This window comes from Podarcis filfolensis (genome assembly GCF_964270895.1).
Source record: "Podarcis filfolensis genome assembly, chromosome: 14".
NCBI classification, from domain to species: Eukaryota; Metazoa; Chordata; class Lepidosauria; order Squamata; family Lacertidae; genus Podarcis; species Podarcis filfolensis.
Genome location: NC_139616.1, coordinates 30553257 through 30572037, shown reverse-complemented (window position 1 = coordinate 30572037; position 18781 = coordinate 30553257). Strand labels below are relative to the sequence as shown.

The 18781-nt window shown below is 48.1% G+C and overlaps 1 protein-coding gene and 1 long non-coding RNA gene across 3 annotated transcripts in view; one reads left to right on the top strand and one right to left on the bottom strand.

The window, feature by feature from the left end:
- Positions 1-1304: 1304 nt before the first annotated feature.
- Positions 1305-15067, bottom strand: LOC310748845. Of its 2 annotated transcripts, XR_014541384.1 has the most exons (3): positions 14939-15067; positions 5439-5557; positions 1305-1716 (listed from the first exon to the last, which is right to left on the bottom strand). It is a non-coding gene; the product is annotated as an uncharacterized lncRNA (long non-coding RNA). The 2 variants fall into 2 exon arrangements; XR_014541385.1 differs by lacking the exon at positions 5439-5557.
- Positions 13364-18781, top strand: part of HS3ST6 (heparan sulfate-glucosamine 3-sulfotransferase 6) — a 76420-nt gene continuing 71002 nt past the window's right edge. The window contains exon 1 of the mRNA XM_083584822.1: positions 13364-15400. Coding sequence (XP_083440948.1) covers positions 14850-15400 — 551 coding nt within the window. The 5' untranslated portion in view covers positions 13364-14849. The remainder of the gene's footprint in view (positions 15401-18781) is intronic.

Genomic DNA, 18781 nt, shown 5'->3' with positions numbered 1-18781 from the left:
GTATAAAATAATGGAGTGTGTTTTACAGAGCCATTATTTTCTGGTTTTACCAATGGCCCAACAGCAGATGGTGTCTTTCAAAGACATCGTTTAAAAACATGACTGCTTGTGTTGAGAACTGGTTTCTTTCCATAGCCTCTTGGGACTTTGTAGTCTGTAACCCATTGCATTTGTTGCAATCCAGGGCCTGCTCTACCATTAGGTAAATGCTGGCAGGGAAAAGGGTGTAGAGCTCTTCCTCTGGCAGGAGATGCTATGGGGAAGGGAGAAGCTGGAAGCCAGAGCTGAGTGTGCCATCTGCTGTGCCCTGCACCCCTTCACGGGCAATGGAGGATGTTCTCCTGTTACTAGGAATGAAGGAATAAGATTCAACTGCCACGCTGGTCATCCTTAACAGGTCAAATTTCCCAAGAAGCCATGACAGTGATACTGCTTTAAATGTACAGTGGTACCTCGGGTTACATATGCTTCAGGTTACAGACACTTCAGGTTACAGACTCCGCTAACCCAGAAATAGTGCTTCAGGTTAAGAACTTTGCTTCAGGATGAGAACAGAAATCATGCGGTGGCGGCGCGGCAGCAGTGGGAGGCCTCATTAGCTAAAGTGGTGCTTCAGGTTAAGAAGAGTTTCAGGTTAAGAATGGACCTCTGGAACGAATTAAGTTCTTAACCCGAGGTACCACTGTATTTTACTTTTAAAAGACAACTTCCTGTTTAGGGAAGTTTTTAATGTCTGATGCTGTATTGTTTTTAATATTCGGTTGGAAGCTGCCCAGAGTGGCTGGGGAAACCCAGCCAGATGGGCGGGGTATAAATATATTATTATTATTATTATTATTATTATTATTATTATTATTGGCTACTGTGAGAATAGGATGCTGGACTGGATGAGCCACTGGCCTGATGCAACAGCTATGTCCTCCTGATACTCTCATGTGATGAAATTGTAGCACAGGGTAAGTTTTGCTAACCATTATGGAGAGGGGGATCTCAACATGGGTGGGGTGGGTTTGCCCTTCCTACCACAGTCTGGTATTATCTTGCCTGGTGGCAAGGGAACAAAGCAGCACAGCTAGCATAGCAACACACTCCCCAGTCTTTGGGGTTTCTGGCTTCCTGCTACCTCCTGGATCCAGCTTTCCATTATTCCACCCAGGCCTCATCCTTCCCACCCACCGAGGCAGCTTTGCAAAGGCATCAGCTTAAAAAAAAAGTGCATGTCTGTTTGCATCTGGAAGTCCAACTCTTTCTCCCCCCACCCGCTTTTATTAGTTTTTGTGGTTCGGCAATATTTCACCCAGCAAGACAGTCTGGCTACATTTTATTGCTCAGATTTCTTTGGGAAGGATGCTTTCTCAGCGGGAAACCCAACCTCCTCGCCTTGCAAGTGCCGTTATCAAGAGCTGGAGTCACTCCCTGAGGGTTTCCATCCATGCATGCGCACTCCTGGTCACGCACACACACAGAGAGATTCTGTGGCTGCTTGGAAATGGATGTCAGTGGATCTGAAAAGCAGGACTTCTCAGAAGACAGCATCTTGTGCAAATGGGCCCGGGGCCAAAGATTTGTGGAGCCCGGAGATCTGTGCCCACACCACGTCCCCCAAAATGCTGATGTGCCAGCAGGAGAAGACTTGCCTCCATCATGGGCTGAGAGAGATCCAGCTGTTCAGCCTCACTCCCTTGCTTCAGAGTGGTCATCAATGGCAGCTGCTGCCTAATGGGCAGAGACCAAAGGACAAGAGGTTACTTGATGGAAGTGTATGAAATTGTGCATGGCACAGGGGAGGCAGAGAAAAGTTCTTCTCCCTCTCTCATAACACTAGAATTTGTATACATCCATGTTGGAAGATTTGGGACAGATAAAAAGAAGTATTTCTTCCCATAGCGAATGATTAAACTCTATCCCGCAGGAGGCAGTGGTGGCCCCCAAGATAGCTGGATTTAAAAGAGGATTGGACATATTCATGGAGGAGGAGAAGGCTATCAGTGCCTCCTGGATGTAATGGTCATGTTCCACAGTTGGAGGCAGCAATGCTTCTGAATACCAGTTGATGGGAAGTGTAGTTTCCCACAGGCATCTGGGAACAAGATGCTAGACTAGATGGGCCATTGGCCTGATCCAGTAGGCTCTTCTGATGTTCCTATGTCAACATCAGTTGAGAAGTATGCGGGCAGGAAATGCTGCCCGAATAATCCTGGCACCATAGGAAGCTGCCATATACTGACTCCAACTATTGGTCCATTGAGCTCAGTATGGTCCACACACAGACTAGCAATGACTGTTTCTCCCAGCCGTAACTAAGGATGCCAGGAACTGAACCTGGGCCCTTCTGCATGCAGATGTTCTATCACTGAGCTACAGCATGCTCTCTCAAGGGAGGAAGTTCCATAGACTTCGGGCTACTGCTGAGAAGGTCTTGTCTCTCTTGCCTGCCAACCTGCTCTGCTGGGTCTTGGGACTCACAGGGGAAGATGAATCAAGAAACAAGTCCACCAAAAGATCAAAGCAAATCAGGACCCTGGTCAACTCCCTGTGAGTCCTGCTGGCAAAGGTTTGGAAGATGTTGTCTCAGCCAATGCCTTCTTCTCCTTGGATTTTAATGGCATTGCAGGACCGTAGGAGGGTTTCTATCCTGGCCACCTGATGGCTACATTTTTATTGCTTCTCAATTACAATCACTCCTCAAGTTTGGCTTCTTAATGATTTCCATAAAGCCACCAGAACAGCCACCTTCTCTTCATGCCCAGATATTTCTCAAGGTGCTGAGAAATATCAGACTATTCTCAACTGCCTCAATCCTCTGGGGCTAAGCATAATTGGGAAGATGCAAGGCAAGAGCGGTGCTTCGTACAGAGATGGTGTGACCACACTCCTCTGTGCATGGCTGCTTTCGGTTTCTCTTAGCACACCATTAAGGGAATGAGAGGCATGTACCCTGAGAAATCAGCGAATTGAGGAAAGGTTGCTGAAAACTCAAAGCAGCCATGCACGGAGGAGTATGCCCACTTCATCTCTGTACGAGTCACCGCTCTCACCTTGCCTCAACGTCTGGTAGTCTGGAAATGTCTGTCCATCCTGACCAGAAACGTTCCACTCCCCAAAGCAACCACAGCAGCTGATGTTTCTTCTATGAGAGAGACAGTTTAATCCACTTTCTCTGTCTTTGTGGTTAAAACCCTGCCTGTTAATATGGATCAAAGAGAAAGAACTCACATCCCAGAAACAGGTTTGAGCTCTCTGATGATTTCGTTTTACTTCTCACCACGTTCCTTTATAAAGCCATTTGTGATCTGACTCTGACAGATAGACCCACGAAATCCACAGGCGAGCATGGATGGCAGTTCTGCCCGTGAGGTTACAAAAGACTTCTCAGCATGGAATCTCTTGTTTGCACTTGCTCCAAACACATCTATCTCCAGAGGGCCAACGTCTTCCAGACTTCGCTGCTCCCTGAAGGGGGATTTCTCTGCTTTTATTTAAGAGACAAGATTTAAGTTCCCATCATCCACATTGTTTTGGGAATTCCAAGAGAGCATTGGTTTGACACAGAGCGTTTTCAACAGAAAGAAAATGGAAACGACAGCCATCAGTTTGGATGCCTTGAAAAATGGCTAGTAAAATTCAGGGAAGAGAAGGCTTTCAGCAGCTACTAGCTCTGATACCTTGACAGTCAGAGACACTAATATTGGGGCTCGCAGGTTGGGAGAGTGCTGTTGCACACATAGTGGGGCATGGCTGGAAGGGAAAGTGGAGTCTGTAAGCTTCATGAAGGAAGTTGATGAAGATTGAAAGGGAAGGGATAGGACATCATTCCAGCCTGAGGGCAACCTTCCTTTCTGGGCAACCTTCCATGGGCTACATGCCAGCGGTGGGCAGGGCTGGAGACAAAAGTGGGTGGAGCAACAAAGGCAGTTTTTCCTATGCATAGCAGTCTACATTCTTCACGTACCCCTTTTGTCAGGAGCAAGCCAACAGTATATTACACCGTGCTGCTTAATCTCCTCTCCAGGTCCCGTCCCCCCAACAATTGGAGACTGTGTCTGTGTGCAACTAATCTCTCCTCCACCCTTTTCAGGCCTCTTCTGGTTCTGGCAGACTAGAGGGGAGGGAAGTTTGTCGCAGCAGGAGGGAGAGACACTTGTGCCTCTTCAGCAGCCAGACTCATCTCTGTCTCTTGGCTTCCCTCCTCCCTCCTCTCCTGCTTCAGCCACTGCCTCTGATTTTGGGCTTCTCTCTATCACAGACTCTCCCAGCTCACTAAGCCCTGTTACCTCTTCTTCAGCTTCTGACACCACCTCCTCCCAGTCTTCTCCCTCTGAACACGCATTGTTGTCCTCCACCAATACCCAGGCAGCCGAAGCTTCTTCCCTTGGGAGTTCCCTAGCTCATTCCTCCCACCATGCCTCTGCATCCAACCAGTCCAGGACACCTCTCTATTGTACATCCAGGAAAGCAAGAGGCATGGTCAGGGTTTGTGGGCACATCCCAGGCAAAAACACTCAAGGACGGTACGAACCAAGGTCAGGGAGGGGTGGAGCCCTGGAAGAACCCTTGGGGCCTGGCAAAGAGGTCCAGAGAACTGCATTTTAGATTATTTCATCATTTATCAGCCTGCCGGGAGGAGCATCTTGTAATTACTGATCATATGGGAATTTTTTTTCAGCTGGAAAGTAAGATTCCTCTCCCCACAAATAAAACAAAGCAAAATAGGAATTGAGAGCAATGTTCACCTACGGCCAGGGAAGATGCAAGTTCAATTCACTTCTCCCATCACTGAAGCTCACTGGGAGGCCTGTGGCCAGTCACTATCTCCCAGGCCAGCCTACCTCACAGGGTTGTTGTGGAGACAGAATGGGAAAGAGTGAGGCTCTGTCAGCCAGCCTCAGGATGGTGGGAGTGGGCAACATTCTCCCACCCACCCACACTGCCCCTCCCCACACAATGCAACAGGTCTGTCCTTTTCACCATAGGCAATCTGTGTGGGTCTCTGGGATATCTCAGTTGGTAGAGCAGGGTTATGGGTTTGAGCCCCATGTTAGTCAAAATATTCCTACATTGCAGGGGGCTGGACTAGATTATACGCAACAAATCTATGATTCTATGATTCTGCTTGGACTCTCAGCATCATCAAAACACCCTCTGGATGCAGCAAAGATTGCTAATCGAATAAGGTAGTCTCCGTCCATTTCATTGATTAGGGGAGAGCTCTGGAGCCCATCTCTTTCATCCCCCACGTCAATGTGCAAGCCATATTTCCCCTTCTCACCTAATTGGATTGTTTGGAAAGAGCTGTTTGCCAATCAGCGGGAGAGCAGGGAGCTTCTTTGATCATAAAGTGCTTCTTTCCCTTGGGACCCCGACTCCTCTTTGCTCTACATAGAAAACATGACTTTAAAACAAAACACCCCAGAAAATCAAATGCTCCAGTGTGTCACCTCATCAGGCTGCAACTCGCAAAGGGAGTCTGCTCTGAAGGTGAATCCAGTGCAGGAGCCACAGGGAGAGGCATACTCTGGCTGGCTGGCTGGCTGGCTTTCATCTTCTTTATTGATTTCTAGTGGTCAAACATAAGGGAAGAAACAAACACTGAATTGTGGAAATCAGGGTACGGCATGGGACAACAGAGCTAAAGGTCTGCCCACCCACACCAGTTCCACTTCAGAACAAACTGTGCCTCACCTGAGACCCAGGAATGGAACTAGGGATGCTCAGGAAGGACCCAAGGGTGCTGTGCCTGAGAATGGCTTAACCTGTCCTTTTCAGTTTCATAGAATCATAGAGTTGTAGAGTTGGAAGGGATCTTAAGGGTCATCTAGTCCAACCCCTTGCAATGCAGGAATCTTTTGCCCAGCATGAGGCTTGAACCCACGACCCTGAGATTAAGAGTCTCGTGCTCCACCAGCTGAGCTGATAGGTAGGTTTCTCTTCATTTCCCCTTTCCCCCCAGTCCTAAGTTCGGTTCTCCACATCACTGCATCAGTTTGTGGTTTCCTTTTTAAATCATGAAAATTCATCTGCGTTTTAGTGGGAAAGGCTCAGTGAGTAGAGCACCTGCCTTGCATGCAGAAGTTCCCAGGTTCAGTCCCTGGCGTCACCAGGTAAGGCTGAGAGACCCTGCTTTTCTGAAACCCTGGAGAGCTGCTGCCAGTCAGTGTAGACAATACGTACTGAGCTAGATGAGCCAATGGTCTGACTCAGTATAAGGCCTGATACATTCATTTTTGCTACATAGTTCCATGAAACAAATGCATTTCTGCATGCTATTTTTCACTCATATGAACAGTTTTATCCACACACCCCAGCTTCTGCACTTCTGCACGCATCACTTGGCTGGAGAAATACACTGCAAAATTTGGAGAAATCTGTGAATTTTGAAGGGTGCCTGTCTTTCGCTTTGCAAAACACTGTTTCAGAAAGTGTGAATTAGGTAGATTCCTCTCTAAATGTGAACTGAATTGTGAATCCCCATTCACTAGACGCAAACTCTGGTAAATGTAGCACACAAGGTTCTCAGCACCTCTGCAGTTCCCAGCAATCCTCTTCAGGATTATGTAGATCATTGTCTTCATCTCTGATTAGTATTGTAAACATCACAGCTTCTGCTGGGGATTGGTGTGGGTGTTTAAGGTAGGATTTGGAGCTCTCAGGATCTGCAGACTAACTTCCTTTCCCCAATACTGTATTCCTTTTCTTCTCCTCAAGGCCCCAGTGAGCTGCGGACTTTAGCTAGTCCTGATGCAGTAGTTCCTATGTCTTCCTGTTGAAAACCTCCTGCGTACTTTTTTTTGCATTGTTAAGTCCCTCAGCAAATCCCAGCAGATAACTGGGTGTGTGTTCAAGCAAGCTTCTACTTGCCCACTGGGGGGAGCCGTTTCCCCCCTCTTCTCCCAGGACTGGGAAATGCAAGAGCTGTAAAAATGCCCTTTGGACGGATTGCCCAACGTACTGTTCCATATTTCTCAATCCTTGCTAATAATAATAATATCTCCACTTGGGTTTTATAATCTGCATTCCCAACCCAACGGACTCGCAAAGTGGCTAACGGCATGTAAAATCATGCCGTAAAATCAACACTGTCAATTAAACTAATGGAACAACAAGCCGAAGCATGAAGTTGCTGGAAAAGAAAGGAGAAGTCTGCCTCCAGTGAGTAGCCGGAAGACTTAAGCGCTCTCTTAAAAAAGTCCTGATGCAACTGGTCAGGTGGATTGGGAATTCAGGGGTGGGCAGGGCGAAGTAGTGCTGTAACTAGTAAGGCCTCGTCTCAACTCTTCCCTGCTCAGGAACTAGTACCAGGGTAAGTTCAGAATGGCTGTAGAGCAGGCATTTCCAAACTAGGGAATATCTTCCAACATTTCTTAGATGCAAACAGGGACATTCTCTTCCACATCAGGAGGCTTCTCCCACATTTGATCTACCCGTGCACATAGATGTCATTTACACATCTACATCTGTCACCTTGAGCCAACTGCAACCTCTCTGCCTAACCTACTTCACAGAATTGTTGAAAAGAAATAATGACCCTCAGCCATTTGCAAGTGGTCTGTTGAATGGCAGAAGTCTGGGAACCACAGTTGTAGGCTCCTAAGGTGCTGCCTCAAAAATCCCTAACTGCTCCTACAGATTATTCCTGCTCAGAAGCTGTTGCACAAAGCACACACACTTGTGCACCTGCTTGGTCACCTGCTGCCCAGTGGTCACCTGCTTTCCTTTCCCTCTTGTAGGATTTGGTTTCTGAATGCGCTTTGCTGCTTCAGGCTGTATGCACAGAGACCAGGGTGAAGCTGCCTGGCTGCCTTGCCTCACTAAGCCTTTTTGAGTGACAGAATGTTTATTCCTTTAATAACTGCAGTTTGCTAAGAGTGCTGGGAAGTGTAGTTCTGTGAGAGGTATACCACAGGTCCCAGGATTCTCTGGGAGAAGCCATGAGCTTTAACCATGCTTTAAATGTAGGGTGTGTGCGCACCCTTAAAGAGTATGATGTTGAGCATCTTCAAAGTATGAGATGGAAGCTGTCCAAGAACTACTTGGAAATAAAGTGGCCAAACAATCTGGGATCCAACTGCTTGAGGAATGGTATTAAAACACATTTTTAAAAAAGGACTTGGCAAAAAAAAGGGGCTGAAGACAGGAAGCATGGACAGTAGTGATTGATTTTTCAGAAACAGAATTTCTGAAGCCCCCTTTTGAGGTTGCAAGTAACCACATGGGAACTTTTAGGCCCCTTGTTCCTGTTTCTGATCCACCTCTGCCACAGACTCAATATTCAGGGAAGTTTTTAATGTGTGACATTTTAGTGTATTTTTGGTCTTTGTTGGAAGCCGCCGAGAGTGGCTGGGGAAACCCAGCCAGATGGGTGGGGTACAAATAATAAAATTATTATTATTATTATTATTATTATTATTATTATTATTAGTCCTTGGGCAAGTCACTTTCTCTTATTAAGATGGAGACATGCCAAAGATGAAGAGTTGTATCCAGCTAAATCCTACCAGATTGAATTCATGGGAATGAATGGGACAGCTTTTGTCACGTTCATTAATTTCAGTGGGTCTCTTCTAAGCATAGCCAGCAAGTGCTGAAGACAACCTAGAGAGCAAAGCAACCAGCTGACTTCAAAGTGCTTTACCGAAAAGTGAGACTGTTGTTGCCCCCTCCCCCCACATCCGCTCCATCTCTGGTCTCCATATTTGAAAGCACACTAGACTCTGCTCCCTTGCCATCTGCTGATAATGTCCGTTGCGGATCCTTTTACAGAGCTGTGGATTTGGAGCCAAGCAGCAAAACATAACTCTCCACCTACCATTAGGCAGAGTGAAGCAGTTGCTTCAGGCAGCAGATCAGGGTGGGGAGAGAGATGAATGGCAAGATGTTCCGTTCTGGTTGCCTCGCCTCAAAACAGATACTATTGTAGAGTTGGGAAAGGTTCAGAAAACGGCAGCCAAAATGATCAAGTTGGGTGGAGCAACTTCCCTATGTGAAAAGGTTGCAGCGTTTGGGACTTTTTCAGTTTAGAGAAAAGGGGAGTGAGAAGTGACATATGGAAGAAGTTTATATAAAATTATGCCTGGCATGGAGAAGGTAGAAAGAGAAAAGTTTTTCTGCCTCTCACCACTAGAACTCGTGGACATCCAATAAAGCCAAATGTTGGGATTCAGGGCAGAGAAAAGAGCATCCCTCTTCATGCAGCACTTAGTTGAAGGATGGAACTTGCAGCCAAAAGAGACAGGGATGGCCACCCACATGGGTGGTTTTAAAAGAGGATTAGATAAGTTCATGAAGGAGAAGTCTATCGGCAACTGCTAGCCGGGATGGCTACGCTCTGCCTTCAAGGTCAGAGGCAGGAATGCTTCTGAATCGCAGCTGCTCAGAAGTGCAGGAGGGGAGAGCGCTTTTGTGCCTGTGGGATTCCTTCAGGTATCTGGTTGGCCACTGTGACAACAGGATGCTGGACTAGATGCTGGTCTGATCCAGCAGCCAGGCTCTTCTTACTTTCTGAAGATATTTAAAGATGGAACTGTGTGTGCCATATGGCCTCGCCTATCTACACCCCTAAGCTAGTCTGCTCCCCTAAGGTATGGTGAATATACTGCCCCATTGCTGAGTGCCCCACTGGGTGGCTCATGTACAGTGGTACCTCGGGTTAAGAACTTAATTCGTTCTGGAGGTCTGTTCTTAACCTGAAACTGTTCTTAACCTGAGGTACCACTTTAGCTAATGGGGCCTCCCGCTGCTGCCGCTGTGCCACTGCTGCACAATTTCTGTTCTCATCCTGAAGCAAAGTTCTTAACCCGAGGTACTATTTCTGGGTTAGCGGAGTCTGTAACCTGAAGCGTATGTAACCCGAGGTACCACTGTACAAGCAATGAGAGCAGGCACCTCCTTCTCCTTCTCCTTCTCCTTCTCCTTCTCCTTCTCCTCCTTCCCCTTGAGTAGCCAAATGTTTTGGAACATCCCAGTCCTCCACATGAATAGACAAGATTCCCCTGAATGCCAGAGCTGGAGACTAACAGCAGACAACCATCACTCTCATATTTTGCTCCTGAGTGGCCAGAGTGCTGGGCTGGAAGGAACGTTTTCCAAACTGGCTCAGCAAGTCATCTGTTTTGGAATTGTTGCATAACATCAGAAGAGCCTGCTGGATCAGGTCCATCATAGTCCAGCATCTTGTTCCCCTGATACCCATGGCAAGCCTGCAAGCAGGACCTGTGTGCAGCAGCAACTCCCCCCTCTTGTGATTCTAGTGACTGCTTTGCAGAGGCCCCCTGCCTCCAACTGAGGAGGGAGAATGGATCCACTTGCTGCGTGGTGACAGAGACGCTCCCCTCCTCCCCCCCAAAGCCATACATCTTCTTCCCTCTATGCTATCACTTGGGAGGTTCAGAAGTCCTAATTATATTCAAAACAGATAATTATATTAATGGGCTAATTAACGCTTTTGCTGATTGTAGCTATAAAAAAGGACGGCACAAAATGGGGATTTGGTGCTGGGAAGCAGATGTACAGAAGCAAACAGATGCATTTCAATGAAGACGAGAGCGGACGGTGCTTTTGTAGAATATTGTTGCCCTCGTGTCCAGCTTGAAGGCTTTCCAGAAGAGGCATCTATCTGGTTGGCTCCTGGGAGAACATTCCTGGATGTTGAACTAGACAGCCTTTGGTCTGATCCAGCAGGCTCCTCTGGGATCTTTCTCAGACACAGAGACTTTCCGGACACAGTCCAGTGGGAATGTCTCGTGCACAAACCACAGTCATGATCTTGGTGTTGGACTTGTCCATGGGCATCTTCTACTGGATTTTACTCTCTGTACTCCACAGGCTTAAATTTCTAGTTTTGTGAAAGATAGAAATGGCTCCATGCTTCCATTCCCATGACTGGCGGGTTGTTTGGGGCAGCCTTTATTGGCTCAGTACCCTTCAGAAAAGGGAGTCCTGGAGACTCCTTGTGAAACACCAAGGTGTTTCAGATACGCAGCAGCAAGTGTACACCCTGCCAGTCCCACAACAATGTCAGCTGGATCCAGCTCCAACATTCCTGAGAGACCACCTCCTTCCCTACAGACCATCCCTGGTGTTAAAATCAGCTGAAGGAGACCCCTGGTTAGCTCCACCTCCCACAGAAGTTTGGAAAACCCAAGAGCATTCTCCCCTCCTGTGATTTCCAGCAACTGGTATTTAGAACTGAAATATACTCAGAGTCGAGTGTTGATTTCATGCTCTTTATTCAGCTCATAGTAGTGAAGAGGAATGGAAGTTCCCCCAAAATGTCTGCTTTATATACATTATTTACACAATGGGCCTCACGTGATTGGGTAATTCCGGGATTCTCCTGTAGGCCAATCAGGTTGCGGATTCACTTTCACCTGGAGTTGGATTGGGTGGCTCCTGTGGACCAATCAGACTGCTGCATTCTGAATCCTATTGTTCTAGGACCAATCAGACTGCTGCAGTTTGGATCCTATTCAACTCAGTACATAACAAGAACATAGCCATTGTGGCTAGCATTCTCCATGAATTGGTCCAGTCATCTTTTAAACCATCCAGGTTGGTAGCCATCACTGTTTCCTGCAAGAGTGAGTTCCATAGTTCAACTATATGCTGCATGCAGGACTTTATTCCCTTTGCTCTGAATATTCCAACATGCAGCTTCATTGGATGTGGACGACTTCTAGCAACATGAGGGAGAAAGAACTTTTCTCTAGCCACTGTCTCCAATCTTATGCACCATTTTAAAAAGCTTCTATCATGTTGCTTGTTACTTGCCTTTTCTCTAAGCTAAGAAGTCCCAGATGCTGCAACCTTTGCTCACAGGGTGGAACATTAGAGACTTGCGAAAGAACGTTTTTCTGACAGAATGTGTCCTTCCCCAGCAACTAACATTCTCCAGCTGAATGCCCCCCCACGAAACAAAAAATTGCTCCAGGTCAGCAGGCCTTTCCTTTAAACTCATTTTTAAATTGATGGTTGATAATGGAACTACACTCATTCAATCTGTATAATGCATGTATTTGTGTGTCTACGCGCACCTACACAAAAACTCCTGTACCTCTTTAATTAAAGCTGACATTTGTGAGGGCTAATTGTTAATTGCCCAGCATGTGGCTATCATCAAACTAATTGCTGTTTATTTATGACATGTTTCCCATCTTTGATTTAAAACTCGGCAGGGAAAAAGGCGGTCTTTTGTGGCAAATCACTTCCCATGAGGCAAGTGATTTGAAACAATAATTACAGTCCCCAAAATGTGGAGGTTGTTGTTGCTGGCGGTGGAAATCAGATGTGAAAATATTTGTTCATTGTATGTAGGCTGTAAAACATCCTCTCCCCCACCCCCTCTCAATTAACCTAGCAGTTCTTCTGCTCAAATCTTGTTTGATCTTCCTTTAATTCCAGTTTTGGGTGGGGGCAGGGAAGTCATAAAACTAGTAAAGACACATTTGTCTTTGATTTGTATCGTTCCCCATCCTGAAGGTTCAAGGCAGATTGTAAATTACATATTTTGTAACATGTTAAAATGATCACCTTTGTCTGTTCTCTAGAAATAGAAAACAACACACACACACAGAGTGGAGTTCCCCCTAAATTTTCAATGTGCTTTATGTTTACTTTCAGAGATCATGGGTCTTCATGGTATTGTGACAGATCATTCTGGAGACCTGCTGTTCGGTTGTTCTGCAAGATGGAAATAATATGGCAGTAGTCTCACCTTGACAGATGACTCCAGCCCCCAAACCTCAAAATTCACTTTGCAGTCCTCCGTGATCATAGAGAGCCATCTGGAGACTCCTAGACATACTAAAGGTCAGTAGGTGTTTAAATTTAAGAACATAAGATGCACCTCCTGGATCAGGCCAATGGCATCCTGTTTTCACGGTGGCCAACCAGATACACTAGTGGGAAACCTGCAAGCAGGAACTGAGCTGAACAGCACTCCAGCCTCCTGTGGTTTCCAGCAACTGGTATTGAGAAGCCTGACTGCCTCTGCCCATAGCGGCAGAGCATAGCCATTGCGGCTAGCAGCCACGGGTATCCCTCTCCTCCATGAATTTGTCCAATCCTCTTTTAACGCCATCCAAGTGGGTGGCCATCCTTGTCCCCTGCAGGACTAAGTTCCATAGCTGAACTATGTGCTGCCTGACACTGGAGCCAACTCCAGGGGGCCATGGGTGCTTTGGCACCCACAATAATATATTTGTGGGGCTGTGCCCCCCCAAGTCAACAGGCAACGTTGAAGCCCTTCATTGTGGGCACCCACAATCTTTGGTGCCAGATGGCACCTATGCTGCCTGAAGAAGTCTTTAATTTCTAGCTGATGGACCTGATACCAAAAGGCATCCAGGATACAGCTAAAGGCTGTGGAACCTGTGGCCCTCCAGATGTTGCTGGACTACAACTCCCATCATCCCCTGACCTTTGGCCATGGTGGCTGGGGTGGGGCTGTAGTCCAAAACATCCAGAGGGTTGAGGAAGACTGCACTGAGCTAGACTGTTGGTCTGTCTCAGGGCTGCAAAACCTGCGGTCCTTCAGATGTTGCTGGACTACAACTACAAACCCCATCATCCACTGACTTGGGCCATGCTGGGTGGGGTTGTCCAGCAATGTCTGGAGGGACCACACATCCACACCAACCTCAACTGAGCAAGAGGATAATTGTCATCAATCCTGAGCCTACATCCAGTTTCACTGAATGTCTAGTATCTGGGTCAAAGTAAGTGGGGAAGAGGGGGAAAGGCCCCTTCCCTAATTGGGGGTGGGGTGGTGGGTCAGTGGAGCTTTGCTTTATTGGCTTTTATTACTCCATCCTTCTCCAACCCGGTGCCCTCCAGATATTGCTGCACGACAACTCCCGTCACCCCAGTTCCAGTCCAACCCCATCTTGTGGCACCCCTAGTTAAGGAAGGTCGAGTTGTCCTCTTTAGCACCCTGCACGTCTCATGGTGATGCATTTTGAAATTATTCAACCCCACGAAAAATTTAAACAGTAAGTTCTTTCGCTGTGCTCTTTATGTTACAAATTTCCGATGTCGACGCTTCCGGACCACTCTCGGGGCTGCAAACCTGTATCTACTTGAGGGAAGGCGCCCCCATTGAAACCAACGAAGCCTGCCTCAGCTCGGGCTGAAACGCGCGTCTGTTTGGCGAGCTGACGAATTTGCAAAGTTTGAGGGGCCCGTTCCATACTTACTGGGAAGTAACCCCTCTTTAAAAATAGAATAAAAATCAGCGGTGTTTTATCCCCGCGCATGGAAACCCAGTCTCGCAGCACCCGATCCTGCGCGCGCGCGCGCACGCAGTTACTCAAGCAAGCGCCCAGGATCGCCCCTTTCAGCTCTTTGGGGTTCCCGGGGGGATGGCAGACGCTCCTGGCGCGCATCTCCGAGGGACTCTGGGCTAGTCCGTTTCCCGGCGCGGCGTCTTCCTCGGGAGCCGCACGAAGTGAAAGTGACCAGCCCTTCGAGGGGGCGGTGCCAGCGGTGGGTGTGAAAGTGACCGGAGCCTGCTGAATGGTGCCGGGAGGGAGAGAGGCGGGGGAGGGCGCAGCTGACTCTCCTCGCGGAGTAGGAGGGGGGGACTCCTCCGTTTGGTGAGGAAGGAGACGTGGGGGGGGGGAAGAAGAATTGGGGACCTTCTGGACGAGGACAGGCGGGCGCAGGCTCCACTTGGGCTGAGACTGAGAGCGAGAAGAAGGAGCCGGGGGAGCCGCGGGAGGGGGGACCTTTCCCGGGGCGGCGGCGGCGGCGGCTCCCCGAAGGAGCGATGTCCCCTCCGGGCCGCGCTCCTGCTCCTCCTGCTGCTGCCGCGGGTGGCGGCACCGTGGTCCCGCGTCCCCCGGGACCGGCCCCCCATGGGATGTAGCCGCGGCGGGCTTCTCCGGGCGCACGTCGGGGGGCTGCTGGGTGCGCGCGCCCCTCCCCGCGCCCCGCTGCTGCTCACCATGCTGCTGCTCTTCAGCTACTTCTTCTACTGCCTCACCGGCTCCTGCGAGTCCCTCCGTCCGGGGGGAGCGGGCCTGATCCGACAAGCGCAGCCGCACGACGAAGGGAACCCCCCGCACAAGCTCCTCTTGTTGCTCCCGGGACTGGTCGGGGACGCAGCCGCCGCCGCCGCCGCCGCCGCCGGGGAGGACGAGGAGTCGGCGGCCGGCGGGGCCAGGCTGGAAGAGGAGGACAACGACGGGGGGGACGGCCGGATCGGGAGCCCCTCGGCCGGAGGAGGCTTGCCCGTGGCCAATGGCTTTGGGAGTAAAAAGTTTCCGCAGGCCATCATCGTGGGCGTCAAGAAAGGCGGCACCCGAGCGCTGCTGGAGTTCCTGCGCATCCACCCGGACGTCCGAGCCGTCGGGGCCGAGCCGCATTTCTTCGACAGGTGCTACGAGAAAGGGCTGCTTTGGTACAGGTAAGGCAGGTGCCTCCGTCTCCACCTAATCCTTTCCCACGGTTTTAGGGGTCATCCGACACGTGCGTGCACAATTCACACACGAGGGTGCCAACTTGAATAAAATATTGGGGGCCCCAGGTATGTCACGCCCCATGTTTTATTTGGGGAGAGTGGCGAAGAAACCTCGGCCTCTAGGAGTTAGCTCCTATCGACACCCACACCAAGGGTGTCTCTCGGAGTCCCAGCACAGGCAGGCAGGCACATGTCCCTAAGCAGAGTCCGTTGCATTTCGTTTTTCTATCTATATATGAAGTCCTCTTTCCACTTTGCTACGACCAGATCAGAGTTTGTTCACAACTCTGGGGTGAGATGAAACAGACATTTTAAAGCAGCCCATTGTCTGGGGGGTGGAATAGATTGGCCTGAGTAACAGGATGGTCAGTTTCGCACCCTCTCAACCTCCCTCCTGAAATCAGAAAGAATGGAACCACAGAGTCAGGCCATCTAACTCAGAACTGTCTGCACTGACTGGCAGCAGTTGACCGTCGAGGGGCTCCAGGGAGGGAATGAACCGGAAGCTAGCTGTCATGGGTCAATCTTGAGTTCTGTCACTGAGCTACAGCCTCCCACCCAAAGGTCAGAAATGAATCTGAGCATGCTAGGCAGGCATCAACATTGGCACACCGGAAGCTGCCTTGCACTGAGTCAGACCGTTGGTCCACCTAGCTCAGTGCTGCCCACACTGGCAGGCAGCGGTTCTCCAATGTTTCAGACTGAAGTTTTTTTCCTAGCCCTACGTGGAGGGTTTAAACCCATGACCTTCTGCAAGCAAACTAGATGCTCTACCACTGAGCTACAGGTCTTCCCTTTATCTATTATTTCAGAATAGTGCATCAGTGTATTAATTAACTCGAAGTAATAGTCAGTCCTATTTCTGAGCTGGAAATGGCTACTTGGGGTTGATATTTCCTCTTTGCCAATAAGAATCATGGCTTGAATGGACATGGAATTTTGCCCCCAATTAACTAGATTGGAACACAAACTATTGATCTAACATTAGCCTTAAAAAAAAAAAATCTGCTTAAATCTCTGAGCTTTTGGGATGTGAGAGGCAGAAACTAAAAATAAATAAATATGGGATGTCCTTTTTTTGATCATTTGTTCCCCACCGTCACACAGAGCTTCCCCTGTTCAGCATACAAACTTATAAGTAGAAAGCAACCTCAAACAGACCCGAAGTGTTGTTTAACGATGGAGGTAAATTTTGGATCAACGTATTGGAGCTGGAAAACTGCTGGTACAATATGTATGTTAATCCAAATTAAAACACAACTGTTGTCCCCTCCCTCTAGGAATTCCGATAAATCCTTTCCATATTAGGGCTGCCTTTCCCGGATGGTGTACTCATCAAAATATTTCCCAAATGTTTGGGTCGCCATTGTCTCCAGAGTTTCCTTAAAAGCGTCTTCTTGTTCCGCGTAGTCAGTGCGCACAGGCCACAAATTTAACAGCCAACTGCACACTCCAAATTACGTGAGCAAGCCTCTTGTTTTTTACACCGGATGAACTCTCCGGTCTTTCTCCCTTCATGTTACCATCTCCCCACCTTTGTGCCTCTTTTATGAAACTTTCCATTATGGGATAAGGTATGAAAGACACTCTTAACTTTCCAAGTGGAAGGCTGTCTTCGTTTGAAGTCAATGGCGGAGACTCTGCCTTTATGGACTTCAAAGGGGTCTAGATTTCACAAAGACCAAGGTAACAAAAGCTGACCGACTATTGAAAATGCTTTTTTAAAAAAATCCCCAAAGCGATTTATCAGTGTTCAGGTGCTGCCCTTTCATGCAGGACTCCTGTGGGCTGGAAGGCAAATTGCAAACTTTAAAACAAATGAGCTGGGGTTTTTTCAGTGTCCTTAGACCAGGGTACCTGCCCAGCTCCCAAATGTTCAAATGTCTCTTTTGAATACGATGCAGAAAGTTTCTGTACTAGCTGATATTTCCCCCCTCAAACCGCAGTGAGACTGACATCACAAGCCCATCAAGGTTCCCCAGCTGACACTCTTTCTTCACCCCTCCTTCCTTTCTTCTCCTTCCTTTCTTCTTCTCTTTCCTCTTTCCCCCACTTTAAATTTTTGCATCTTTTGGGACTTTTGAGCAAAGCCTCCGATGGCAGCAACGGCATAGGAAACCACAGTTTAAGCTGAGTTTGGTGTCCCTCCTATCTTGAGAAAGACCATCACAATTAAGCAAATCTTCAAGATCTTTGGAGACGGGAGACTTAACAAAGCATCCTTTTTGGGAGACACAAGGATAGGACCTCCATGCTAGAATGAGCCTGATTAAAGTGTATCTAATTTTTCACATCCTTCCTTTGCACCCTCACTTTGTATATGTCTCTGGGGATAATAGGGTTTCCCACCCGCATTGCTTCCTCTTCACAGCCACTAAGATAGGCACAGAAACAGCCCATCTCCCAAGCAGAAAGTGAGTTCATGTGTGTAAAGGGGGCATCAGCTGCTTTTTGCATCCTCTGTGGTTAATGGCACTCTGACATGAGTCTTGCCAATGTACAAAGGCCATGATCCACTTTAAAATCTTCCAGCACAAGTCCCATTGATAAGGATTTCAAAAAAAATGGCATGCAAGAACGCATTAGTGGAATCACACAGTTCCTGGATCAAGTGGGGCATTTGCAAGAGACTGCCAAGAGAAGTGACTTGTTTCTGTTGTTTGGTATCCATTTGATTCTTTTTTTGCCAGCTGAGCTCCTTTCCTGTTGGGGTCGTGATGGGATCCCGGAGTTCATCTGGCTTTTTGGCAGGCTTGTGTTTCAAGAAATACAGATTAAAAATAGAAAATTAAATGCTGGGAGTTCTGTGTGTATGTGTTTAGCCTAGCTTTATTTATTTATGTATGTGTCCTGATCTATGTTGTCCATGGATGCTTGGAAGGGCAATGTTACACAACAAAGCAGGTCTCTGCCCCAAAGAGTCTACAATCTAAAGGCCAGCAAAAGGGGGTGGGTGGAAACAGTATGAAGGGGCAGATTTGGAAAGGGAAGCAAATGTGAGGCCATAAAGTTATGCTTCATTTTGGTTGGTGTGAGGGCTATGGGACTGCTATCCTGCCAGGCTGTTGGGAAGAAGCAATAATGATGCAGAAGCAGTTATCCTTGGGTGCTGCCCCCTCTACTTTAGCTTTGGAGTAGATGGCGAAGACCCTAATCTTTTGGGAGCATCCGCTGCACAAACCCCAAGAAAAGGACAATTGCATGCCCTTTCCTTTCAACGGAACACTGGGAGGCAACAATCTCATTTGACTTTACAGAAGGCCCTTGCAAAAAAACAAGAACCCTGGGTAATTCTGCGTTGAAATGCAGGTTTAACTGTTTACAGCT